This window comes from Balaenoptera acutorostrata, chromosome 13 (assembly GCF_949987535.1).
Source record: "Balaenoptera acutorostrata chromosome 13, mBalAcu1.1, whole genome shotgun sequence".
Classification (NCBI taxonomy): Eukaryota; Metazoa; Chordata; class Mammalia; order Artiodactyla; family Balaenopteridae; genus Balaenoptera; species Balaenoptera acutorostrata.
In genome coordinates this window covers 81,012,251-81,038,988 of record NC_080076.1, presented here as the reverse complement: position 1 = coordinate 81,038,988, position 26,738 = coordinate 81,012,251, and the positions used below count along the sequence as shown (strand labels likewise).

General features: G+C 46.1%; 1 protein-coding gene across 5 annotated transcripts in view; it reads left to right on the top strand.

The window, feature by feature from the left end:
- Nucleotides 1–26,738, top strand: part of SPRING1 (SREBF pathway regulator in golgi 1) — a 222,041-nt gene that overhangs the window by 37,267 nt on the left and 158,036 nt on the right. The window contains exon 6 of one of the 5 annotated variants that reach the window (XM_057526693.1): nucleotides 14,947–16,061. The exons of 2 other annotated variants lie outside the window; for them this stretch is intronic. In XM_057526693.1, coding sequence (XP_057382676.1) covers nucleotides 14,947–15,183 — 237 coding nt within the window. In that variant the 3' untranslated portion in view covers nucleotides 15,184–16,061. Of the gene's footprint in view, nucleotides 1–14,946; nucleotides 16,062–26,738 lie in introns of those variants that run through there. 2 more of the 5 variants (XM_057526692.1, XM_057526696.1) reach the window with 2 other exon arrangements.

The window sequence follows — 26,738 nt, the reverse complement described above, 5'->3', positions numbered from 1 at the left end:
GGATACTGTCATTTCTTTCCCATTCCTCATTGGCTCTCCTTCCACCCCTCAACCAGATGCTTTGTTGCTAAATTGATTGTAGAGGATCCGAGGGAGCAAGGCAGGAAATGGGGGGGGGGGGGTTCAAAATAAATTTGCTTTGTTTGTGGTGGGAGTGGTAACAATATCTATCATTTATTTTATTTTTTTATTGTGATAAAATGTACCTAATATAGAATTTACCATTTTAACCATTTCTCAGTGCACAGTTCAGTGTCATGAAGTACATTCATATCGTTGTGCAGTCTTCACCGCCATCCAGCTCCCGAACTCTTTTCATTTTCCCAAACTGAAACTGTACCCATTAAACACTCACTCCCCTCCCCCCCAGCCCTTGGCAACCACCTTTCTACTTTCTGTCTCTATGGCTTTGACTTCTCTAGGTACCTCATGTAAGTGGAATCATGTAATATTTATTCCTTAGTGTCTGATTTATTTCACTGAGCATAATGTCCTCAAGATTCATCCCTGTTGTGGCAGGTATCAGAACTTTCTTTTCATAACTGAATAATATTTCATTTCTGTATATACTACATTTGCTTATCCATTCATCAGTTGACGGCCACTTGGGTCGCTTCCCATTTATTGAATCTTACAGTTTCCAGCTGGCCACGTGAGGTGTTTGCCTACCTACAGACATTGAATTTAATTCTCACCAATGCCATTTTATAGTTGAGGAAAGGGAGCCTGGAGAGATGAAGGGGCTTGCTTGAGATGACTTGCTGTTAATTGGTGGGGCTGAGATTTGGTTTTGGGAATGTCTCACTCTAAAACTATAGTTCTCAAACATTCCAGGATTGCTTAGGAGGTTCCTGGGCCCTGTCTTGACCTATTCCGGTTCAGAAAGTCTGCAGTAGGACCCAGGAATTTGTGTCTTAACAAGCACCCTTCTCCAATACAGGTTATCAGAGAACTAGAGTCTGCTTAATATGTGTGCAGTCTAGGGTTTTGACAACTATCCTATATGACCTTGTTCCTAAGGGAATTGGAGGCAGCTTTCCCCCAAACATTTTAAGATAAACAGAAGTGTTCTGCGTAAAGGGAGAGTTGGGAGAGACTTCTGCATGCAGTCCATAAGGCATTCATACACAGGGGCATGTGTGAGGGCCTGCAGTTTGGGCTGCATGGTCACCTCTGAGCTTGCTAGCAGCCCAAGCAAGGAGTGAAACAAGATTAGCCACAAGATGTGTCCAGCTCATAACATAAAACATACCACCAGGAGCACAGCTATTGTGTGCATTTGATCTGAAGGCTCCTCACTGAGAAGACCCCGTGCTGTGATGGAAAATAGTCACAAACGCCCCTGAATCAGTTTGACAGGACTGTCCTAGGGCTATGTCTTTAGGGCAAACCGAGGTGCGATGCTAACGAACCCTTCTGGTAGAGACAAACCTAGAGAAAACTGCACTGAGCCATTTCAAACCTGCTTTCTGCAGGGGTGTGATAGAGTTCTTCGTGTTCTAAAACGGATCCCCTGGCTTTTTGTTAGATTGCTGGCCTGCCTCGGCAGCTCCATTCTTTCCAGCTCCTCTCCTGAGCCTGCAGGTCCCCCTGCCCTGGAGAAAAGAGCCCAGCGGGGGTCGTCTGCTTTAATGACTAGGATGCTTGTCTTTAAAGTTTGCAAAGCCCTCGGCCTCCAACCAGTGGCCAGTGTGGCCCTTCTCTCCTTCGGCATGCAAGAAAAGCTGCTGTCTGGTTGAGTGAGCTCTGCTATAAATCAAAGTGTCACCACTTAGCCAGTAGAAGTGATTTAATTAATCCGCTGTGTTGTCCCCTGAGCATCACTCCACCTGACTGCTAATCAACTTCCATCAGCAAGAGGAAAATACAGGCCCTCTTTTACTGAACCGCATTGCATGAGATGAAGGAAGAGAGGGAGGGGGAGAAAAAGTTAATTGCGGCACAGGAGCTCAAACTGTCACAAGAAAAAAGTCTCTCGTCTGGCATCTGCCTCTTTATACACTGTTGTCCCGTCTCGGGTGAGCTGCAGGAGAGGACCACATTTCAGTGATATTAATAGAGACATTATCTATTGTCCATATCTATTTATAAGAAATAATATCTTGCCTGGAAACCCTTGACAGCTGGCATATTGCAAAAAGGAACTGTTCTTTTATCATGCACCCAGTATTTAGACCTTAAAAAAAAAAACCCACACAAAACCTTCATTGATAATCAGATAAGATTGAAAGTTTATGTATCTATCACTCGGGCACAGGAACATTTTTGACAGGTGACCACCCCAATTTCTGTCACATTCAGGCGAAATAAATGCAAGGCATTTCTCTGCAATGTAATTAGGCAGATCTAGTTAATGCTCTAGTGCTTTGAAGGTGAAACGAGCTTTTGTAATGAGAATTCCAAGCCCAGGATACTTGAAACCTTTAAGAGCCTTATATCTCGAACCTCTTCACTAACGCATGGCTCCATTTTACAGTAGGAGAAGCCGAGGCAAACAAGGGTCAGGGAAATTTCCAGAAAGTTGCAGAGCCAATATGAGTGTTCTGAAACTGGGATCCCTCCCTTGTTGGGGTGGGGGGAGAGGGGGTGCCTAAGATTCTGTTTTAAAGTATGGGCTTATCTGGAATTGGATTCTTTTCTGATTGCTGAGCACTTACTCGATAAAAAGAAATTTATAAATTCTCTTAAGCAGGATAGAGACCAGAAAATCTTTCATCTGATCCAAAAAATGACATCTTGCATCAATTATGCATAAACCTTGGTTTTTCCCCATCAGAGGACTCCCCTTCCTCCATCCCCCCCACCACCACCAAGCAAACATGGAATTCCTGCCCAGCTTTTGTGGGTGAGCCATTGTGTCTTTAAAGACGGGTTAGGGGCAGTGTTTACCTGCTCAGAACACTGTGTTTCAGCAAAGATGTGCTTGGGATCAGAGCCTCTGCTGTACTAAAGTTGATGGGTGTGCCTTTTAAAAGAAAGAGAGCCCTGGAATCTAATTCCAATAACTCTGAGTGCCCAGGGCCTTAAGGACTTCCCTGGGTGTCTCCACACGTGACCTCTTTATGTGCATTATCACTGCTGGGCCAGGGCCACCCCTACAATTCTGGATGGGTGACAGGGTGAATGACAAGGGTGCTTCTCCATTATTATTAAGTCAAAATCTGATTAAAATGGATATCTGGGGCAGCTTTAAAGGGAAAGAGCTGCCATAAGAGATGCGGAGGTGTGTGTGGTCCGTCGAATGCTAGAGGGCAGTACAGCCTTCTCCCCTACCCTAGGATGTGGCTTCTCTAGGCGGCTTTCCTCTTGCCTCAAGGAAGGCCAGGGCTGCCTGGGCAGAGGAGAGAAAGAGGGAGTCACTGGCTTCCACCAACTAAAGCTCATGGGCACCCAAAGGGCAAGTGCTCCCTCCTTGTAGAGGGCAAGGGCCTGCCCCAGTCTGTTGCTGGGGGTAGTGGAACAAGGGCTGGGATTGGAGCCCCATGGAGCTGGGTGGAATTCTGACTGAGTGCCCCCTCTCTGGACTCAGTTTCCTTATCTGAAGAATGGGAATGCCCATCTCCCAGAAGGGACATCAGGATGAAATGAGATCGTATATACAAACGTCCCCAGCACGGCACTAGGCACATAGGAGCTGCTGGATAAATGCAGCTTCTTTGTCCTCACCTGCACCCTCCTTCCTCCACTCCCCCATTCTCTCATTCCTTTCACCAGCCCTGGAATCTATGCTACAAAAAGTGCTCGATTTGACAGAGGGGACTCAGATCCCAGAGTCATGCAAGGATCCAAATACTGCCAAGCCTCCCCCCGCCCCCCCCGCCCCCCCAGGCAGGCATCAGAGAGTGCCCACCCCTCAGCTCAGGGCGCTGAGACCCCCTTCTCTCCACCCAGCTCTCTTTTCCTTTCTTGCATTTCTACCACAGCCATTGAACCGCACTCCAGGCTGACGCTGGGCATGTGGGAGCCAGCCAGGGACCCCTTCATTGTGGCTTTGTTTATTTTTATACACAGTTTAGAAACATCTGTTCTGACATTTTCCGGGGTCGAAGACAGGAAGAGAACAAGGTTGATATTTCTCAGGTGCTGGTGCCCTAGTGCATCTGTAATTGGAAAGCAAAATGGTTGGGTTGCTTCTCCATTTGTCATAAACATTTCATTTGAAAGAGAAGGCAGTGTTATGGTGCCCAGGGGTCACATTGTATGCAAACAGGTAAACATTAAAGGGACGTCTGAGAAGTGAGAAATGACGAAGCGTTAAGAAACCCATGGCAAAGGTCTGTGCAACTTTCTTTGAGACGAAAGACCGGCAATGGGGAGATGACTGCAGCCCTTGTCTGCTTTCTTGAATTGGAAGCCTCTTTTCCTTTTCTCAGTTAATCCCCTTCTTAAGATGAACATGGTAAAGGTGGTATCCAGAGGTTCACTGAGGGTAGGTGATGAAATGTATTCGTTCAGAAAATATTTACTGAGCACCTACTCTGCCCAGATCTGTACTAAGTGATACATAAGACACCGCTCATGCCCTAGGTAACATAATTATAATACAAAGTGGTGAGTATCACCATGGGCAAGTGAATTAATACTAAGGGAAGTCAGAGAGGGAGTCAGGAAAGGCTTCATGAGAAGTTTGCCAGGCAGAAGAGGAGGAAGGAGATCAGGGGATAGAAGGAAGAGCTTCTACCAAAACCAGAAGAGGTAACAAAAAAAGTGCTAAGGCCGTCAAATAGCATCATTCGATTATATACCGAACAGTATGCTAACTGCTTTCTCATTAAATCCTCCAACGTCCTGCATGGAGTAGGTGGTATTATCCCTGTTTTTCAGATGATGCTGGGGGGAGACTGTATTGCTCAGCAGAAGTTAAGGCTAATGTGTGGAGAACTAAGATTTCTCCCCAGCCCTGTCTGTCCCTCGTGCCCGCCATGCTTTCCCCCAGTGCCGCACTGCGTGGTATGACTCGAATGTGGAGGATGAAGCTGGAGAGGTTAGGGGGACAGATTGCAAAGGACTTTTCATGCTGTGTTATAGAGTTTGGACTTTTTCCTGTAGGCAGTGGGAAGCCAGCACGGGTTTTTAAGTGGATATTGATTCCGTTACCGATGGGAGAAATACCCTATGCCAGACTGTGCCCAGAACCTTGACCAGCCGTCAGATTCAAGTCCTGCCCATCCAGCTTCTTGCCCAGCCTCTGGGATGGCTGGCTGCTCAGCTGAAAGGACTAGACCATTAGGGAGGATGAGTCTCATAAGTGATGTGAAAAGAGAGCCTTTTTCTGTTCTTTATCTTTTTTTTGGCTTGGGTATGCCTTTTTGTTCTTTGCTATAAAACTCACATAGGCATCTGAGATTAAAAAATATAATAATGTGGTATAAAAAGAGAAACGAAAGTAAACGTCGTCTTCCAGCTCATCTCATTCCCCAGATGTAAGCACTGTTAACAATTTCTTGTACAGCTTTCCTGAAATTTTCTATTCAGGTATAAGGATATGTATTTATGTGTAACCTTCTTTTTTAATTTTTAATTTTGTCTATTTCTGAACAGCTAATACATGTACATGGTTCAACATTAAAAAGGGTTTTACTGTGGAAAGTCCCTCTCCCACTGCTGTCCCCAGTTTCTCTGTTTTCTTCCAGTGTCACCATCTTCTTGTGTTTATGCACGTGCAAGCTCATACTTTGCACATGTGATGTCTATTTTTCCCGTAAGTACAAAAGCTACGAAGAGTGCTATCTACACCGTTCTATCTCTTGCTCTTTCACTTCATGGTCATTGAAAAAATTCCAATATTTAGATAGTGCTTACCAACTGCCCCAGATTCACCTAAGTGCTTCTTGTATTATCCCACTGAATCCTTTGACAGGGGCAAGTGCGTACAGTCCCCGTTCACTTGGAGGAACCTGGGGCACAGAGAGATTGAGTGACTCACCCAGGGTCATTCAGTTAGTAAATTAGCCCTGACTGTTAGGCTGGAATTGAAATAATGCAAGAGAGGAGATACCACTGGTAGTCAGGGCCAGTCTGAAGGTGTTCGAGTCTTGCTTTTTTGGGGATATCAGCATACCTTGGAGATCTTTCCAGATCAACACATATAGACTTAATTCTTTTACATGGCTGGGTACTTAACTTCAGTTACTTCATCATTTGCCTGTTGATAGATGTTTGGGTTTTGTTTAATGTTCGCCTACAAATAGTGCTGCTGCTGGAACATCCTTGTATGTACACCTTGCAGTGCTAGAGCCAATGTACTGTAGAATAAATTACTAAAGTGGGCTTGCTAGTCACCAGGTATGCACACTTTACATTTCAGAGATATTGTTAAATTGTGCTCCAAATATCTGCACCAGTTTACCCTCCCCAAGAATGTGTGAAAGTACCAGCCCCACATCCTCACCCTTCCTGGGCATTATCAACGTGTTTCATCTTTGACAATCTTCCTGCCGAAAAATTGGCTCATTTTAACGTGCATGCATTATGAGCGCATTTTTTCATGTGTTTATTTGGCCATTTATATTTCTTTTATGAACTGGTTTTCCGTGTCCTTTGCACATTTTGTGTTTTGGCTTTGTCTTTTTTAATAGAGATATATAAGAGCTCTTTGAATACTAAAGAAATGTGTTACGAATATTTTTCTAGTTTATTGTTTGCATTTGTATTTTTTTTTCACCATGGAGGAGATTTTAATTTTTATGTAGTTAGATATATTAATCTTTTCTTTATGGCTGTTGGGTTTTGTGTTTGCCTTTTCCTCTCCACAATTATATATTTTTTTAATGACCAATTATTTTCTCCTTAGCCTGTTTATGGCTTTAATTTTTAAATTGAATGCTAGTGTGTTTGGAATTTATTTTGGTGTAAGGAGTGATATAGGGGTCTGGCTCAGTTTTTGGCTTTGAGGGGAACCTGTTTGGACTCCTTGGTGACCAGGCTTCACCGGATTAGGGGGGGACCACTAGCAGAAGGCTGGAACTGGTGGGAGAATTTCCAAAGGGCGGGCCAGCGCCACGGCACGGTGGGGCCTCAGCCCCCAGGGGCTGCCAGAAACCCCGAGTGGCCAGCCCTCTGGGCACCTGGAGGAACAGGGACTCCTCTGGGGTGCATATCTGAACCAAACACAGAGGCCTTATCGTCACAGGGAGAGAAGTCCATCTTATCTGTCTCCGCATATTCTCAGTGCTGCTCTCAGGCCCTGGCACAAGCTTGGTAATTGTCACGTTGTATGGAATCAACTAATTCTGACCCCCAAGCTGCTGCTCATTTGGTGCATTGTGACCTTGGGTTGTTGAGTACATCCCTCCACGTCTCTGAGCCACACTGTCCCCATCTGTGAAGAGAAGGTGGGTGATCACAATACTTAACCCAGGAGCTATTTCAAGAGGTTTCTAGAGTAAAGGGAGAAATGGGTGTGATTGCACTTGACGAACCCCAACGAGCTCTGCGGATGGAAAGTTGAAACTCTCAGCCACTCTCTGCTGCTATTCATATGTCTCAGACTGTAATCAGTTGAAGTTGTAAGAATTACAATTCATCTCCTTGTGGGACATGGCTTTTTTATTTTTTAACTCTTAATGGGAAAAGGCAGCCTCTTACCTTTTTTTTTTCTGAATGAGTTCTTATACCTGCCAAAAATGTTGTCTACCACTATCCCCAAACCTCTGACATTTGAGAAAGTAAAGATGGGCTCAGAATGGGAAGGTCTGTATAAAGCAGAATCAGGTACCTACAAGGAACAGACCAGGGAATTCACTTATGGTTCACATGGAAGAAAGTCCTGGGCACTCAGGCTTGATTTGATCCTGGGTGAGACTTGGGCCACTTCCGTGCTTCAGTTTCTCTCACTTGGTTAAAAAAGAGACCTCACACCCAAGAAAAATCAATCTAGAATAGCCATCTAGACTAGTAGTCAAGAGGGTAGGTTCCAGAATCTGACCGCCTAACTTCAAATCCCAGCTCCACCATTTACTGGGTGACTTTGCACAACTCACTTACCTGTTTGTCATGGGGTAGGTGAAAACCTGAGTACCTGAGTACCTAAGGAGCTTAGAACAGAGCCAGGCATGCAGCAAGTGCTTAATGGATGCACCTATTATCATCTTCAAAGATTTCATTGGAATTGGCAGCCTGTTATATATCAAGTCATCTTTGGTTGATAGTCCCATAGGAGGTTGATAGTCTCAGGGGCGGTGGATACAAAAAGAAATTAGAGGGAAGGTCCTCAGAGAACCTAGGTGATACGCTCAGATAGGAGAGATGCCACAAACACATATGAAAAGACTGTAGGCTTGGGACTTCCCTGGTGGCGCAGTGGTTAAGAATCCGCTGGCCAATGCAGGGGACAAGGGATCAAGCCCTGGTCCGGGAAGATCCCACATGCCGCGGAGCAGCTAAGCCCGTGCGCCACAACTACTGAGCCTGCGCTCTAGAGCCCGTGAGCCACAACAGCTGAGCCCGTGTGCCACAACTACTGAAGCCCGTGTGCCTAGAGCCCGTGCTCTGCAACAAGAGAAGCCACCGCAATGAGAAGCCTGCACACTGCAACGAAGAGTAGCCCCTGCTCACCGCAACTAGAGAAAGCCCACGTGCAGCAACGAAGACCCAGCACAGCGAAAAATAAATTAAAAAAAAAAAAAAGACTGCAGGCTTAGGGTTGCAGACTCTAGTGCCTATAGAGGACAGACAGGCATCAGACAGGAGTGATACATACTATCTATATAAATCATACATATATGACTGTGCATATTAAATCACAAAGGAATAATCTTTTTCTCCATAAAGAAATATGCTTTCTCCATTTGTCTTGAAGTTTGCTCAGCTAGATTTTCTCATGTTTGGTGGAGGCCTGGCTGCAGAGAGATGGTTCTCTAGCATCATGAAAACAACAGTGCCTGTAAATGATCCATGACAGCTGAGCCTGGCCTCAGAGCCAGGGAGATGAAAGGGAACCGTGGGGTCTTGGCAACTGCAATAGGGTGACCCCATCTGAAACGGCAAGTACTTGTGAGGCTAGAGCTCCTACATTTTCAAGAGAAAGCAGAAATCAAGATTTTTATCGTATGTTTTAAATGTTGGATACAATAATTTTATCCAACACAGCATGCCTATGGGGATGAATTTGGCCTCTAGGCCCCAGGTTTGCACCTTTTGCATATGGCCTGTCTCATAAGCGTACAGATAAGCAAATAAGCAAATTCACGCACATCGCAAAGTTGTCACATAAGAAGCATTGCCTAGCTAAGCAATTTTGTTTTTCCAAATCATTCAGGTGTTGTCTCTTCACAAATTCCACTATTCCAACTCATAGGCTGCCATGATCCCTTCACACAAGACTACCTTTTAGGAAAAGATAAGATGGAAAGCATAGTGTGTTTTCATACACTGTTAGATTAGAAGAAAGATATGCAGGGTTTGAAGTTGTGGGATAATCAGTGCAATTGCAATTTTAGATGTTACTTGGTTGAGCATGCCAACATTCACAGCAGCATTACGCATAATAGCTCAAAGGTGGAAACAGCTCAAATGTCCATCAGCTGATGAATCAATAAACAAAATGCGACATATCCATACAATGGAATAATATTTGGCAATGAAAATGAATGACGTGGCACAGGTAGATGCTCCAACATGGATGAACCTTGAAAATATGATGCTAAGTGAAAGCCAGTCCCCAAAGATAACATTGTATGATTCTATTTATATGAAAGGTATAGAATAAGCAAGCTGTAGAAACAGAAAGGAGATTCGTGGTTTCCAGGGGGTGGAGGGAATGGGAACTCAGGACTAACTGCTATTGGTACAGGGTTTCTTTTAGGGGAGACAAAAATGTTCTAAAATTAGATTGTGGTGATGGTTGCACAACCCTGTGAATGTACCAAAAACCACTGAGTTGTATGGTATGCGAATGATATCTCAAAAAGTTGTTTAAAGAAAAAGATTATATGATTCATTCTTTGGTGCTCTTTGCCAGGTACAGGTACAATATCAGTCATCCCTGAATACAAAGGACAGTGACATAATTAGTAATAATTACAGCCTATTAAATGCATTGGCAGTCAGTTGCCATAGGCAAAGATAACTGCAGTTCAGACATCGGAGCACTGGATCATTATTATATTATTTACTAATATTAAGTTCAGAATCCATATCCAGCAGTGTAAACAGTCTTGCTAATTTTAGGTCTGTGAGGACAGGGGAATTTTAAGAATGCTGGTGCCTCTTCCCATAATCTGCCTCGTTCCGGCAAAGGGAAGCCTGACTGCTTTGCCACCAATCCAGAGTCAAGTGTGAACCCAGAGGTCTTGGCTTGTGGCCACCGATCCATCCTGTTTGCTACCACTTGGGGGTTGTGTGGGGCGGGGGGGCGGTGTGTGGTTCTGTTTTCCTTTGGACTGCCAGTCAGGCCTCCCCTTTATCCTCTTCACTCTCCAACCCCATCCATGTAACCCCACCAGTGAAGGTGAACTGGACAGTCCCCTCCACCTTTGCTGAGTGGAAATGAATGAGGGCAGCCAGGTGGTGAGAACCAAGTGCAACATCTGGCAGCAGCCTCATCTGCTTTCTCTTAACGGTCTCCTGTTGTCCTCCAACCGGCTCCACGCATTTCCCATCAGCAGAGAGCACCAGTGGCCATGCAGACCGTCCCGGGGGTCCAGGCACCACTCTCCAGTCCTCTTGCCAAGTCTCACCACTTTCCCCCAGAGCACCTTGCCCAGTGATTCAAGCTGGCTTGGCCAGTTCCCCGAGTTCATAATATATTTGTGTTGTTCCCCTCCTCTTCTCTGAACTCTGAGGTCAGTGCCCCTTCCTATTGCTTTTTTGCTTGCTCCGGTGTTTCACTCCGGACTGTCACTTAGCACGCTTCCTGCCCGAATAGGCCAAGACCTGCTAATGAAAGTCCCCCTTCACTCCGGGGGACCCTTAAGCATTAATGGCCTCTGGAAGCAGATATTGTCTGACTTCCGGGAGTCTAAGTGCTTGACCTGCACATAATTACAAAATGACCTACCAGACAAGGAAATGTTTGTTTACACTCCATCTCTGTCATCCCTCCCTGCAACCCCCCCAAGGGGAGAAGTTTGGCAAGGTCCATTCCCCCAGGTCCATTGTGAGTCTTTCCTCTTGGTTTCCGTCCTGTCCCCTCCCCTCAGACCCGCCAGCGAGGCGGGCAGTTAAAAGCAAATCGAGTGAGTGTTCTTGCTTGAAAGGTAGTCTGAGTTGTGCAGGTGGATTGCCTTCCCTCACACCTGCAGCGTGTATCTCCTGAACTTATAAGATGAGCCAGGTGCCATGTCAGACACGATGCTGTCGGAGCATGTCTGATGTCGTTCCTGCCCTCGTCAAGCTTGCAGTTTAGGGGACAGATACAAGATGAGAACTGCAGTAAGTGCTCTGATGGAAGAGTTCAGGGCACCTTGCAAGCAGTTAATGGGGAGACCTGACCTAGTGGTGCTGGGAAGTTGAGGAGGTCAGAAAAGGCCCACGCTGCATTATTCAGGCCTTGGTGGACCCCGTTCTCATTAAAAAAATTACATTTTACAATGGAGTTAGTATAAACCCAGGCTAGATTCATCAATATATAGTTGTTATTATAATCACTTTGTTCTGATTTTAAAAGAAATTAAGCATTTTTCTCATGGGCCCCTAAAGGTATTGTGGGTTCTCAGCTGTGTCTGATGGAGAAATCAGCCCAGGAAAAGCTGCCCTGAGGAACAGACAACTGAATTGAGATCCGAGGAATAAACAGGAGTTAATTCAGTGAACCAGGCAATGGAGACAGCATATGCAAAGGCCCTGTGGCTGAGGAACTAACCCTTGGAAAGTGTCAGTGACGTGTAGTGCAGAGGACAAGGGGACGCAGGGATAAAGTGAAGCTAGAGAGAAGGCAGGACCATGTGGGCCATGAATGTCATTGTGATCTTTACCCCAGGGCAGTGGGAAATCATCGATAAGTTTCAAGCAGGGGGGAACTTCCCTGGTGGTCCAGTGGTTAAGACTCCGAGCTCCCAATGCAGGGGGCCCGGGTTCGATCCCTGGCATGCCACAACTGAAAAAAGATCCCTCATGCCACAACTAAAAAAAGATCTCACCTGCCGCAACTAAAGATCCCGTATGCCGCAATGAAGATCTTGCATGCCTCAAGGAAGATCCCACGTGCTGCAACTAAGACCCGGTGCAGCCAAATAAATAAATAAATATTTTAAAAAAAGGTTTCAAGTGGGGGGTTTGAATGACTTCTGAAGATATCAATAGGAAACGCTGACTAGAAAACCATAATGCTCCCCACCCCCAAATTCTCTCTATTAAATCTAATCAACAGAATGAGAACCGGTCTGGAATTGGTCAGGCATCAGTGATCCTCATGTCAAGAAGAAATTGAGACATGGCTGCTGGTCTGTGGTTAGTGGAGAAGAAAAGACAATATTTGCCCCCAAATTTTGTTATGCTCCCCCATCCTGGATCGGGTCCTCAGGAAATAGATTCTGAGACAGAGATTGTGTGTAGATTTATGGGAGTGTGCTCTGGGGAAAAGCATCTGTAAGGAAGTGAGGGCAGACCGAGCAGATGCAGCAGATGTGTCAGGCATTCCCATGGGGCTCCCTGGAGAAACATCAGCAGTGGAGGCCAGGGAGCAGGGCCTTTGCAACTGCCGGATGAGGGCTGCCACAGGGGCGGCGGAGAATCTCGGGCGAGCAGCTCTGAGGGCAGTTCCCGTGGAGGGTCTCAATGTCCAGCAGCCAACACCACTGGCCCCTGGGGAATTCACTTTTTCTATAAAGGGCCTGATAGTAAATATTTTCAGCTTTTTGGGCCATACAATCTCTGTTGCAACTACTCAGCTCTGCGGTTAAGGCACAAAAGCAACCATAGACGCTACGTCATGAGTTGGCATGGCTGTTGGCCAATAAAACTTTATGGACAGAAATTTTAAATTTCATATGATTTTCATGTCTCACAAAATATTCTTCTTTTGCTTTTTTCCCCAACCATTTAAAAGTGTAAAAACCATTCTTAGCTTGCAGGCCTTGGACCAGGTTTGGCCTGCGGGCTGTAGTTTGACAACCCCTGGCCTAGAGGGATTTAGGAGGTACAGGAGTTGGAATATTTGGTGTTTGAATTGTCAGCTGTAGGCTGGTTGACAGGGGACTTTTCCCTTCTACCTTCAGCTTTCTTGTCAGTAAAATAAGAGTAACTCTGAAACCCAAGCTCCTGAGATTGTGGTCAAGTGGGGCTGGGGGCGGGGGCAGACTCTGTTAAAGCAGTCGTGAATCACATTCAGAATATTGAGTACCGTGGGTGCATTTTGCCATCAGTACCGCCCCTCAGGCCCAAGCCATGCATGAGTCTAAAGAAGGTGAGTGTGAGTGTGTCTGATAAGGAACCTGGTGACATCCTAAAAGTGTACAAGGGGGAAACAGTGTCATGGTTGGTTGAGGATTTTGGGGGAATTTTCCCCAGCGTGAAAGTCACTTGGGGCCCAAACCCAAACCAGATGATTTCCTTTCCTGTTTCTCTTTCTGGAGGGATCAGCAATCCACTCTCCCCACCTCCCTCCCTCCCCTGCCTTCACTTCTCACCCTTTCACACTCCTGTGCGTTAGCAGCCCTTGTGAGTGTCCTAACATAGGCTGCAGTCCGTGGGACTGGGTTTCCAAAGCTGCCTACAGGAGGCCTCCGAGCGCTTACAGATGAAAGGACACAGTCTCTCCGGCAGCCTCCTCTCCCCAGCCCCACACAAGCAAGCGCAGATAACCAATACACAGCCCAGAAGGCTCCGAGGGAACATTTGGTCTGGGTTAGTGACCCTAAGACCCACAGATTGCAGAAGAAACTAATAGAACATCAACCTTGAATTTCACCCCTGTCTCGACCTCTTTCCTCTACAGGTGCGTGTGCCCCTCAACCTGCACTTGTAGTTCACATCATTGTCGGCTGCTGTTTGATTTAGGGGTCAGGAAGTGATTGGGAGGGGGCAGAAGGCCATTTTAGGGAGCCGCAGCTCCCAAAACGTGTTGCAGAAGTCATCGGCCCTTCTGAGTGTCTGCAGTCACACCTGACCCCGGGGCCGGTTCTCTGCTTCCGGCACAGCGCGACTTGGCGGCTGCTACTGTGCCTTGTCATTTGTTGTCCCATTTAGCTTGTTCACTTGCACCCCACCCTTGTTCTTGTTCTGTTCAATTTCCTTCCTCTCTTACTCTGGAATTATTCTGGTTCTCGTGGAAGGAAAAAGGTACAGCGTTTCCATCTGTCACCCAGTGGTTGTCTGGGTCCTCAAAGGCAGCACATCTGTAACAACTGGCGCTGAAGGAGCTGGCCAGTCTTTCGGTTCCTTTTCTGCGTTCTGTGCGCCTGGGTCTGAGTGCCGTTTTCATTTCTGTCCCTTTAGTCCTGGGATGTGTTTTCTTCTGACAAAGTCTATTAGCCTTGTTGAGAATAGTTAATGGATAGTTAGTGGATCAATTAGATATAAACTCCTGCAGGCTCAGGATCATGTCTTGTGTTTATTTTCCTGTATCCCTGAAGTGCCTGGAATAAAATAGCCTTCTAGGGTCACCTGTTGGTTGATGGGACAAGTCTAGTATTCCACAGGTGGACTCTTTCTTGGATCCCACCCTCCCTCTGCCACCTCTGTTTCTTGGGCCTTTATAATAATTTCTTATTTCACCTCCCTGCCCTCCCCCATTCTCTGGATGGTTCAAATATTTGAGCCTATAACTTCCACTTTTTGGCCTAAGTCTGTTTGGTCGGGCAGCAGGGAGCCCTGATATTCAGATTTTCCTGGACTGTGTGAGGGTGAAGGGGGCCCATTTCTCATCCATCTTCATATCTTCAGTGTCTATCACAAAGCCCAGCTCTTAGTGCACATTTAACAATGTGTGCTGAGTGAGTGAGTGAATGAATGAATGAATGAAAAGGAGGAACCTCTTTAACTCTGCATGCCTCTGCCTGTCTCCAGCTCGCTCTAATCCCAGCCAGGATGAATTCTTCTGACTCCAAGCAAAATCTTCTGATTCAGCGTCTACCAGCATATATTGCAAAATCCTCCTCAAAGGAGGGATCCAGAAGGGGCCCAGCATCAAATGAGTTTGAGCACTGCTGCCTCCTCTTTCCATATTTCAAGACTGACCGTGCACTTTGGCATTTAAAGCCTCAGAGACATCCCACATTTAGACACCTCCTTAGCTCCGTTTAATCCCAAATTTCCCAAACTCATTTGACCCTGGATCTCTTGTTCTCAGAGAATCTCCCACAACTAGTCTTCCATAACTTAAGAGGTTAATTTGTACACCTGGTATCCTTATTTATAGAATACAATAATACAATGCCTGATGCCTCAATAGAATTATCTTCACTGGCAGCCCCTGATTGTCTGTTTAGGTCATTTCTAAGAATAAATGGTCGGTCCACAGAAACACACATTAGCAATGCAGACATGCACAGAAGTGAACGTGTTGAAATGACACAGATGTGCGTAGTGATGCATTCTCATGGATCCCCATGACGCAACATTCACTGGTATATCCGTTCCCATGCTTGTTTATTCATTCAACAGACACTTAATGAAAGCCCATTTTGGGACAGGCACTACTCTGGCCCCTGGGGATGTAATAGCGAGCAAAGCAGACATAGTCCCTGAGCAGCGGATGTGGACATAAAGAAATGAACTGATGAAACTGTGCCTCCCAGCAGGTATTGGGAGAAGCAGGCCTTCCCCCCAGAGTCCTTATCCTTCAATTAAAGGAGACTGTTGGAATCTTTAAAGACCCCTTCCTGCTCACAAATAGATTGTTCTATGGAATACGATGATTTTTGTGAAGGCAAGAGTGTGCCTCAGATGCTCATTTTATATAAACAATGTGTTCTGGATTTAATTTGTATAAATAAAAATTTGTTAAAAGTATAATCCCATTATCTAATAAATGTACATTTTCTTTCTGAGATGTTTAAACCTCATTTCTAATTGAGCTAATGATCACGGTGATACGGGAACAGTTCAGTATTGAAGTCTACCCTCCTCCACCATAGGTAATTGCTAATCTTTTTTTATTGTGGTAAAACAAAAACACATAACATTAAATTTACCATCTTAACCATTTTTAAGTGTACGTAGTGTTAACTGTATTTACATTGTGTGCAACAAATCTCTAGAATTTTTTTTTTTAATAAATTTATTTATTTATTTATTTTTGGCTGTGTTGGGTCTTCGTTGCTGCGCACGGGCTTTTCTCTAGTTGCCGCAAGCGGGGGCTACTCCTCGTTGCAGTGTGCGTGCTTCTCACTGCAGTGGCTTCTCTTGTTGCAGAGCATGGGCTCTAGGCACACAGGCTTCAGTAGTTGTGGCATGCAGGCTCAGTAGTTGTGGCTTGCGGCCTCTAGAGCACAGGTTCAGTAGTTGTGGCGCATGGGCTTAGTTGCCCTGTAGCATGTGGGATCTTCCCGGACCAGGGCTCGAACCCATGTCCCCTGTACTGGCAGGCGGATTCTTTTTTTTTTAATCTTTAAAGACTGTTGCTTTTTTTTTTTTTAATTTTTATTTATTTATTTATTTATTTATGGCTGTGTTGGGTCTTCGTTTCTGTGCGAGGGCTTTCTCCAGTTGCGGCAAGCGGGGGCCACTCTTCATCGCGGTGCGCGGGCCTCTCACTATCGCGGCCTCTCCCGTTGGGGAGCACAGGCTCCAGACGCGCAGGCTCAGTAACTGTGGCTCACGGGCCCAGCTGCTCTGCGGCATGTGGCATCTTCCCAGACCAGGGCTTGAACCTGTGTCCCCTGCATTGGCAGGCAGATTCTCAACCACTGCGCCACCAGGGAAGCCCCGGCAGGCGGATTCTTAACCACTGCGCCACCAGGGAAGCCCTCTCTAGAGTTTTTGACCCTGCAAAATGGAAATTCTGTACTCACTAAACACTTATTCCTCTTGCCCCCTTCCCCCCAGCCCTTGGTAACCACCTTTCTCCTTTCTCTTTCTTTGATTTTGACTATTTTAGATAGATACTTCATATGAGTGAAGTCATACATTATTTGCCCTTTCATGTCTGGCTTATTTCACTAAGCCTAATGTCATCCACACTCATCCATGTCAAAGCATGTGACAGGATTTCCTTCTTTTTTAAGGCTGCATAATATTCCATTGTATGGATATAGCACATTTCCTTTATCCGTTCATGTGTCGATGGATACTTGGGTTGCTTCCACCTCTTGGCTATGGCGAATAATGCTGCAGTGACCATGGATGTGCAAATATCTCTTCAAGATCCTGCTTTGAATTCTTTTGGATATATGCCCACAAGTGGGATTGCCAGATCATATGGTAGTTCTATTTTTTAATTTTTGAGGAACTTCCATACCGTTTGCCATAATGGCTGCACCATTTTACATTCCCACCAACAGCACACAAGGAGTCCAACTCCTCCATATCCTCACCAACACTTGTTACTTTCTGTTCTTTTGATAGTAGCATCCTGACAGGTGTGAGGTAATATTTCATTGTGGTTTTTATTTGCATTTCTTGTGATGTTGAGCATCTTTTCATATGCTTGTTGCCCATTTGTGTATCTTCTTTGAGGAATTGTCTATTCAAGTCCTTTGCCCATTTTTTAATTAGGTTATGTGTCTTTTTGTTGTTGAGTTGGGGAAGTTCCTTACATACACTGGATATTAAACCCTTATCAGATATATGGTTTGTAAATATTTTCTCTCATTCTGTAGATTTCCTTTTCACTCTGTTGATTGTCTCCCTTGAAGCACAAAAGTTTTTACGTTTGATATAGTCTCATTTGTCTATATTTGCATTTGTCATCTATGCTTTTGGTGTCATATCCATGAAATCATCGCCAACTCCAGTGTCCTGGAGCTCTTCCCCTATGTTTTCTTCTAGAAGTTCTATAGTTTAAGGTCTTACATTTAGGTCTTTAATTCATTTTCAGTTAGTTTTTGTGTCTGGTGTAAGCTAAGGGTACAGCTTCGTTCTTTTGCATGTGGATATCCCGTTTTCCCAACACCATTTGTTGAAGAGACTGTCCTTTCGCCCACTGTGTCAGTAACTGCTGATTTTTAAATCAGAGCTTTAATGGACCAGGATAGCAGTGGCAGTGGTAGAAGAGGGTCTATTAACATTACCTGGGCCCTAGGGACATCTTTCAACTAACTCCCCTCCCCACTTTGCCTGGGAGTGGGAAGCATGGGGACTGGCCAGGTGAATGTTGAAAAAGCTCCAGGTGGGGCTTCCCTGGTGGCACAGTGGTTGAGAGTCTGCCTGCTAATGCAGGGGACACGGGTTCGAGCCCTGGTCTGGGAAGATCCCACATGCCGCAGAGCAGCTAGGCCCGTGAGCCACAGTTACTGAGCCTGTGCGTCTGGAGCCTGTGCTCCGCAACAAGAGAGGCCGCGATAGTGAGAGGCCTGCGCACCACGATGAAGAGGGGCCCCCGCTCGCCGCAACTAGAGAAAGCCCTAGCACAGGAACGAAGACCCAACACAGCCATAAATAAATAAATAAATAAATAAAAAAAAAAAAAAAAAAGCTCCAGGTGATCCAGTACATGTGCCCGTCTTCTTCTGGTTAAGAGCCTAGAAGCAACGGAGAAAAGAAATCATTAAATCGGCCAGAAGGGTCTCTGTGCAGGGTAGAGACACTTTGCCCCATAGGAGTCTGCTTCGCAAATGTGGACTTTGTTCCTGCTGGGTTTTCTCAAAGCAGGGTGCACCTGTGAGCTCTCCAGAGGCTCGTGGATCTGGCTACCCAGGTACTGAGGAAGAAGTGCTGGCTGCCCTGTACCTGGACAGTCCGGGAAGCATCCCGAGCATCTGCCTGCAGTCTGCACATGCATTTGAAAGGCCTTCTTGGGAGAAAGGGAAGGAGGAGCAGCTGGAGGGAAGAGGGGAAGAAGGACAGACAGTTCGTCTGCATGGAAGGCAGCGAGCACAGGTGTTTGCAGCAGCAGATGGCAGCCTGCAGCAGAGCCCTCCTTGGACCCCCTGTCCCCGCAAGGGGAAATGAGAGGGAGGGGAGGCCAGCCAGGCCCCTCTCGAGCTGCAGCCCGGAGCGGCAACGCCCACCTCAGTGTATATAGCATGCACGTCTGCTCCACCCCTCCGAGTATCGATCCAAGGCCAGGAGTACACAGGCATCTCAGAGAGCCAAGTCTTAGCTGCAGGCTTACTAGTGCTTCTAAATGATTGTAGCCCAGAGGCTGTGCTGCTGCATTTCTGAACGCCTCTACTTTGGCCGCTAAGTGGATGAGGGAGCGGCCCAGGGCATCTAGCTTTTCCTGCTGGAGAAGGCCATTCACAGGCTGCTCAGCCCTTCAGAACCCTGTAACTTTAGATCAGGCGGAGGAAGAAAGAAGTCCAGAAACAAAGCCTGAGCAACCTGGGTGCAGCAGGGCTTATATCCCTTACTCTCAGTGAAGGCATTATTCTCTGGCAGGCAACCCAGTGGTGGGTGGGAGGTGGAATGGGCAGGAGATGAGTGGGGGCAGCAGGGAAAAGCAGGCACCACCACTCTGTGTTCACAGCAAAGCATAGCTTCCCCATCAGCATCTCTGCTGTACTTCAGAATCCTCCTCAACACAGCTCTTCAGGAAGCTACCACTGGCCAGTTGGCATTGGCCCTGGAGAGGGAGAGGGAGAGGGAGACCTGTCTTGTAGGGTACTGATCCTGGTTGTGCCTCAGTGGCCTCTGTGCCTCTGGAGGAGTCCCTACACCCTGGAGACCTTAATTGTCCCAGCTGGAAGAAACAGGAAAGTTACTCCACCCAAGTATTTGTTCTCTCTTCGCATGGCAGCTGGAACAGAAGCCCAGAAGTCCCTGCTCCCGAGTTCTGTGTGGTGTGGAACCTGGGAAATGTGGGAAATCATCTACACCAAATTGAAAGGGAAGGGATGGGGCAAGCGTATGTGTGTCCAACATTATGAGCGACCAGGGAGATGATAAAAGCCCCCCTCAGCGCGCCTGCACGGGCCAGCCTGATCTGAACACTCTGCACGTGTAAGTTCATTCAATGCCCCCAACCACCGTGGAACTAACCCCCAAAACCTTTCCTATTCCACACATGAGGAAATGGACTCTCAGCCAGGATTAACCCGTCCACACAGCTGCTGCTACTACTACTACTACTGGGCCAGCATCAGATTGCAGGGAAGCTGGGTGTAAAGTCCATGTTTTTAACCACTGTTCTATGCTACAAAACAAACAAACAAACACAAACCAAAGACCAAAAGCCATTTTTCACCCACCAGAGTGACGACAAATAATAGGTTTGATACAATCAGTCGCGATGAGGCAGTGGTGAAGGGCCTGCACCTAATTAAGTCCAGGAAGGCCTGGAGGGCTAGAATTGGGGCTTGAGGTTGGTGGGCACTTTCATCTTATCTGCGTTTATTTTGCAATGCAGAATATAGTTGCACATGGCTTGGGTTCATAACTCATTAGAGAGAGAGAGAAGTGAAGATGGTCAGGAGACGAGAGCCAAAGATAGATGGAGGGTTTTCAGAATCTAGAACTGCCTTTGAATGTGACCTCTTGGCTGCAGAAACTCTGATGGCTTTGAGCCTTGGGGGAGCTCGTGCTTTTCTCAGCACACCTTTATTTACTGAGGACCCCTATGTTCCAGGCTCTGGGTTGGGCTCTCAGCTGTTTCCACGCAAACCCAGGGTGTGTCCTGGTGGTACTGTCTCACGTCCGTCCCCAGTCTGGGTGCCTCTGTGGCGATGAGGTCATGGCCACATACAGGGAGGAACCGGTTTACCCCTCAGCTTTGATTTGTGATGGGCTGTTCCCCCAGAGCAGCTGCTGCAGCAACATTTACTTTGTACAGCAGCCAAGAGAGAGTGAGAGAGAGAGAGAGAGAGAGAGCGTGCAGGCGAGCCAGCAAGAGTAAGTGCGCATGAGCCTACCCCATTCCAAAATGTTTCTGACAAAATCTGGCACTCCTGGTTCTAATCAAAATACTGAACTTTGGAACAAATTAACATTCCACAGCCCTCGCAGGGAAGGAGAACTCAGCCGAGACAACTTCAGTTCACAACCACAACAAAAATAGCTTCTCCCGGGGAAGACACAGTCTGCTAACAAGGTCACTTTTGTTTTGCTTCCCCTGCCATCTGGCTGAGTGGCACCAGCGGCTGGATTTGGTACCGGCTTCTTCTGCCGAGAGTGGATGGGAGCCGGGTGGCACTGCAGAAGGCTTCTCAGCCTCCTGGCAAAGGGTGCCGGCACAAAGTTACCTTCAGACACCCCCCAGCAGGCACGCGGGCAGATGGAGCCCCGGTTTCACCCAGCCCGACTCTGCTCTGAGCTCCGAGTGTGCAGAAGGTGTGACACCAGCAGACAGCAACAAGCAGGTGGGAATCAGGGGAGAGTGAAAAACACGACAGGATGGGAAAGCTATCTTCGTCTTGAAAAACATTCCAGGACTCAACGTAATGCTCGTTCTGGCAAGTCGGGAGTCTGAGTTCCAGAAGGCGAACAAAGAAGCATGATTTTGGTTTTGGGTTTGGGTTTTTTTCTTTTTTTCTTTTTCTCTTCCCTTCTGCTTGCAAGATTCAGCTCCTTTCAGTCATTATCAGGGACCTTCAGTAACCTCCCTTGGCCTGTTTCTTCGTCTGTAGGACGGGAATCACCTGCACGGTGTGGGTGAAAAAAGCGGATGTCGTTGCCTAAGGGTGCCTGGCTGGGGTTCTCAGAGAACACGCGTGCCCTCTGACCTGGTAGCCCAGGAGGGCTTCCATGTAGAAAGACCCCTTGACAGCCCTCTGCAGAACTTATACATGGCAATGGTCTGCCCAGAGTTACTTCATTTTGAAGGTGTGGAGCTGGGATTTGAACACAAGCATTTTGCTTACAAAGATGCTGCTGCTTCTTCTGTATCAATGATTTTCAATCTTTTAAAAAAGGATCAAAAGCCATGAATATCCACAAGGGGTACATGACCTACTAAAACCATGCCCCTCCCATGAGGAGTCTAGGGATCTTGGTTAATATCATAGTAGACCTCCTGGGAAAACAAACAAACAAATAAACAAAGCTTTAGTAAAATGGAGGAGGAATCTTTAAAATGACCTAAAGCCTCCCTACCCTTAAATGAAGGAAAATAATTTCATTAGAGCATCTCCTTTAGGATTCTGCCCCACCGCTGCAAAGACACGTAAGGAAACTTTGATTTCAAGTGAGTTGAATCTGGTCTCCGAGGGCTCGGAGGTGGGGTGAGGCTGGTGAAGGTCATGGGACTCTGAGGTTGTGTCACTGCTGTCCCTGGGGAGTGGGGTGAGCAAGGGCGCCCAGGGTCCCACTGATGCAGGTGGTTCCTGAGTCAGAACTGAGCTATGACAGCTGGCATAGGATTTAAAAGATTGGGAAGAGTCCTGGGGCCATTTGCAAGTGTTAATTGGTATTAAGGACTGAGCCCCTCTCTGCTGCTGGTACCCAAGGTGCTTGCTTCCCCAAATAGCATGGGGAGGACTTGACACTGCCCCCCAGCAGGGAATATGGTGGGGGGCAGGCCACTGAGTATTGATTATATACCAGGCAGTGTGCTCAGCTCTGGTGTACAGCAAAGAAGAGAGATAAAGCTCTTGCCCTCAGAGGGCTTTCAGACTTGTAGGGAGCTAGACATTTAACTCAAAGAAATAGCGCTTAACATGCCTTTGAGGCAATGAGAATTGTCTAAATCAAAGAATGCATGTGGGAGGAGCTGATGGAGATCGGCACCCATGGCTAAAGCCTAGACAAGGGCCCTCCTGGACCCTGCCACTGGGAAAGGACTCGCTGCCTTCAGAGGAAAGGAAGGGGACTCGTGCACTTGGGGATCATTAGCCAGGGAGAGTGAGCAACACGGAATGAGAGGAGAGGTTGGGGAGGCCAGATCTGGAGAACAGAATTTCTGAAGGGGAATCCATGGGTCACCCACATCAGGATTTCCTCAGGGACTTGCTGCCAATTGAGATGCTTGGGACCATCTCAGACTTCTGGAATCAGCATCTCTGGACAAGCAATCTGGAATCTGCTTTATAAGCAAGTGCCCTGGGACATTGTTCTATGCACAGGGGTTCATGGTCCACAGGAAAGTTTTCTGGATTTTATCCCAAATGAAAAGGGAGGCCACTGAAGGGTTTGGAAAAGAAAAATGATGCAGTTCATCTTGAAGATGTTGTTCTGCCTCTTGGGTAGGTATTGAGTGGAGTGGGATTGCGGGGGGGAGGTGGACAGAACACCTGGGCAGCCGAGACAGAAGTCCACACTGCTTCCTCGTCCTTTGCTTCCCTGCCAGCAGCACCGGGTAGACTAACTCCTTACCTTATTAACCGGTCCTGTGGCACCTCCTGGATTCTCCCTGGTCATCTAGGCCCTCATGTGGTGGCCGCCTGGACCCCAGAATGTTAGGTGGATTGACACTGACCCTTGGATTGTCCACATCTTGGGCCTCAGATCGTCCCTTTCTCCTTTAACATCTCACACAGTCGCTCGCTGTCAACACAGCAGTTGGTTATCCAAGGTGTAGGGCAGACTACCCTCTCACCTGTCCAGGATGGCTTAGGTAACATCAGGCCTGAGAACAGGGTGAAACTTTCAGGCATTCTCTCGGTGCTGATGGGCCCTACAAGTCTGCAACATGAGCTTAGGTGGTAGGGAATCAATGAGACTGCCACCTCCTATAGGTCAGACTCCTCATAGGGGTCCAGGAGACCCCACCAGGGCTCCTGGTTTGCAGATGAGCAAGAAGGAGCCGAGGGTCACAACTCTTCCCAATCAGAGCCTGTGCTAAGTGGCTTTTGATTCAGGCTGGTGCTTACCCAAACTGGCCTCCGTCTTTCAAGTAAAGGACACAGTTTTCACTCTCTCTGCGTTTTCAAAGAGAAGCTGACAGGGAACGTTGCGAATCACAATCAGAGTTCCCTGCCACAGAGCACACAAGATGAGAATTGACTCAAAACTTTTACTGTCATCATTTACTGAGTACTGGAAAGACACACACATAAGTCAGCAGAGAAAAACCCAAGAGGCCTGGTCTCTAGCTGCATGTCAACAGAACGCCTGAATAACATCGCCTGCTGCAACACAAAGCAGAATCAAACCACAACCCAGCCAAGCCTCCTTAGGTTCCCAAAGTATCAAAGAGATCTTCGCGCTGCCTTCATTATTCTTTTAATCAACTTTTTTGAGGTATAATTTACACACAATAAACCCATTTTAAGTGTATGGGTTGATGTTTTGACAAATGTCTACACCCGGATAACCATCACTTCAATCGAAGTATAGAATATTTCCAACAACCCCCATCCCTGCAGATTCCTTCCAGCCTCTTAGAAGTCAGTCCCCCTTCCACCTCTGCCCTCAGGCAACTACTGATCTGCTCCCTGTCACTCCACTTTTACAATTTGTATAATTTCATGTAATGGAATCAGACAGTATGTACTCTTGTGTCTGGCTTCTTTTACTGGTTTATGAGATTCAGCCACATTGTTACATATATCAGTAGTTCATTTTCTTTTACTGTTGAGTAGCATTTCACAATTTGTTTATAGATTTACCTGGTTGATGGGCATTTGGGTTGTTTCCAGGTTTGGGATATTATGAATAAAGGTCTTATAAACATTTGTGTATAAGATTGTGTGGACATACGTTTTCATTTCTCTTGGATAAGATAAATACCTAAGAGTAGCTGGGTTGTATAGTAGGTATATATTTACTTCTTAAGAAACTGCCAGACCTTTTATCCAAAGTAGATGTGCCATTTTCACATTCTTACCAACAATATCTGAGTTCCAGGTGCTCCACATCCTCACCAACAATTGATATTGTCAGTCTTTTTAATGTTATTCATTCTAATGGGTGTGGTGGTGTCTCATTGTGGTTATTGTTTGCATTTCCTTGATGACTAGTGTCGGGCACTTTTTTATGTGTTTATTGGACATTATATACCTTCTTTTAGGACTGTCTTTTTAAATCTTTTGTTCATTAAAAAAAATGAGATTGGGACTTCCCTGGTGGTCCAGTGGTAAAGAATCTGCCTTCCAATGCAGGGGAAGCGGGTTTGATCCCTGGTCGGGGAACTAAGATCCTACATGCTGCAGGGCAACTAAGCCTGCATACCACAACTACTGAGCCCAAGCGCCTCAACTAGAGAGCCCGCGTGCCACAAACTACAGAGCCCATGTGCTCTGGAGCCTGTGCACTGCAACTGGAGAGAGAAAACCCACATGCCACAACTAGAGAGAAGCCTGTGCGCTGCAATGAAGAGCCCGCGTGCCACAACTAAGACCCGACGCAGCCAAAAATAATAAATCAATAATTAAATAAATAAACATAAAAAAATGAGATTGTTTGAATTATGAATAAATTGTAAGCATTCTTTTTAGATTCTCTCTACAAGTCCTTTGTCAGATATATATATTTTCTCCCAGTCTGTTGCTTGGCTTTTTTTTTTTTCTTTCATTTTCTTTTTTTTTTTTTTTAAAGGATTTTCTTATTTATTTATTTATTTATTTATTTATTTTTGGCTGTGTTGGGTCTTCGGTTCGTGCGAGGGCTTTCTCCAGTTGCGGCAAGCGGGGGCCACTCTTCATCGCGGTGCGGGGACCGCTCTTCATTGCGGTGCGCGGGCCTTTCTCTATCGCGGCCCCTCCCGTCGCGGGGCACAGGCTCCAGACGCGCAGGCTCAGCAATTGTGGCTCACGGGCCCAGCTGCTCCGTGGCATGTGGGATCTTCCCAGACCAGGGCTCGAACCCGTGTCCCCTGCATTAGCAGGCAGATTCTCAAACCACTGCGCCACCAGGGAAGCCCTCTTTCATTTTCTTGACTGTCTTTCGTAGAGCCAAGTTTTAAATTTTGACAAAGTTTATTTTAATTCATCAATTTTCTTATGGTCTTTGTTTTTTGTGTCTTATCTTAGAAATCTTTGCCCATCCCAAGATCACAAAGTTTTTCTCCTGTGTTTTCTTCTAGAAGTTTTATAGTTTTAGCTTTAACACTTACATTTATGATCCATATGTAGTAGGATTTGAATTTTATTTTTTCCATGCAGATATTCAGTTGTCCCTTCACCATTTGTTGTAAAACTTTTTTTTCTCACTGAATTACCTTGATGTCTGTATCAAAAATCAATTGGCCATATACCTGTGGGTATATTTCTGAACTCTGTTCTGTTCCATTGATCTATATGTCTATCTTTTCAACCAATACCACATAGTCAGGTTAGTACTCCAATGTTGTTTAGCTTTTTAAAAAGTTGCTTTGTCTATTCTAGGTCATTTGCATTTCCACATAGATTTTAGGATAGGCTTGTTTCTATTAAACACTGCTGGAATTTTGGTCGGAGTCATGTTGAATCTATTTGGGAAGAATCAGCATCTTAACAATTTGACTCTACCCATCCATGAACATGGTATATCATTCCATTTGTTTTAGTCTTTTAAAATTTCTTTCAGCAATGTTTTGTAGTTTTCATTGTACAGGTTGTGTACATACTTTTTTACATTTATTTCATTTTTTTGGTGTTATAAATATGGAATTGTATTTCTTTGTTTCCATTTGTTCATTACCTCCTCCTCCTCTCCTTCCTTCTTCTTTTTCAGTTATCTCTTCCTTTTTGATTCTAACCTGACATTAAAGCCTTAAATATATCTTCTTATCATTGACACTACTGATATCCAGGGTTCGAAAGTTTCCCAGTTGATGGTTTAGTTAAAAATTGGCATTGATGCTACCCTACATCTTGCCTCTCATCTTAGAATTTACAGCTTTTCTT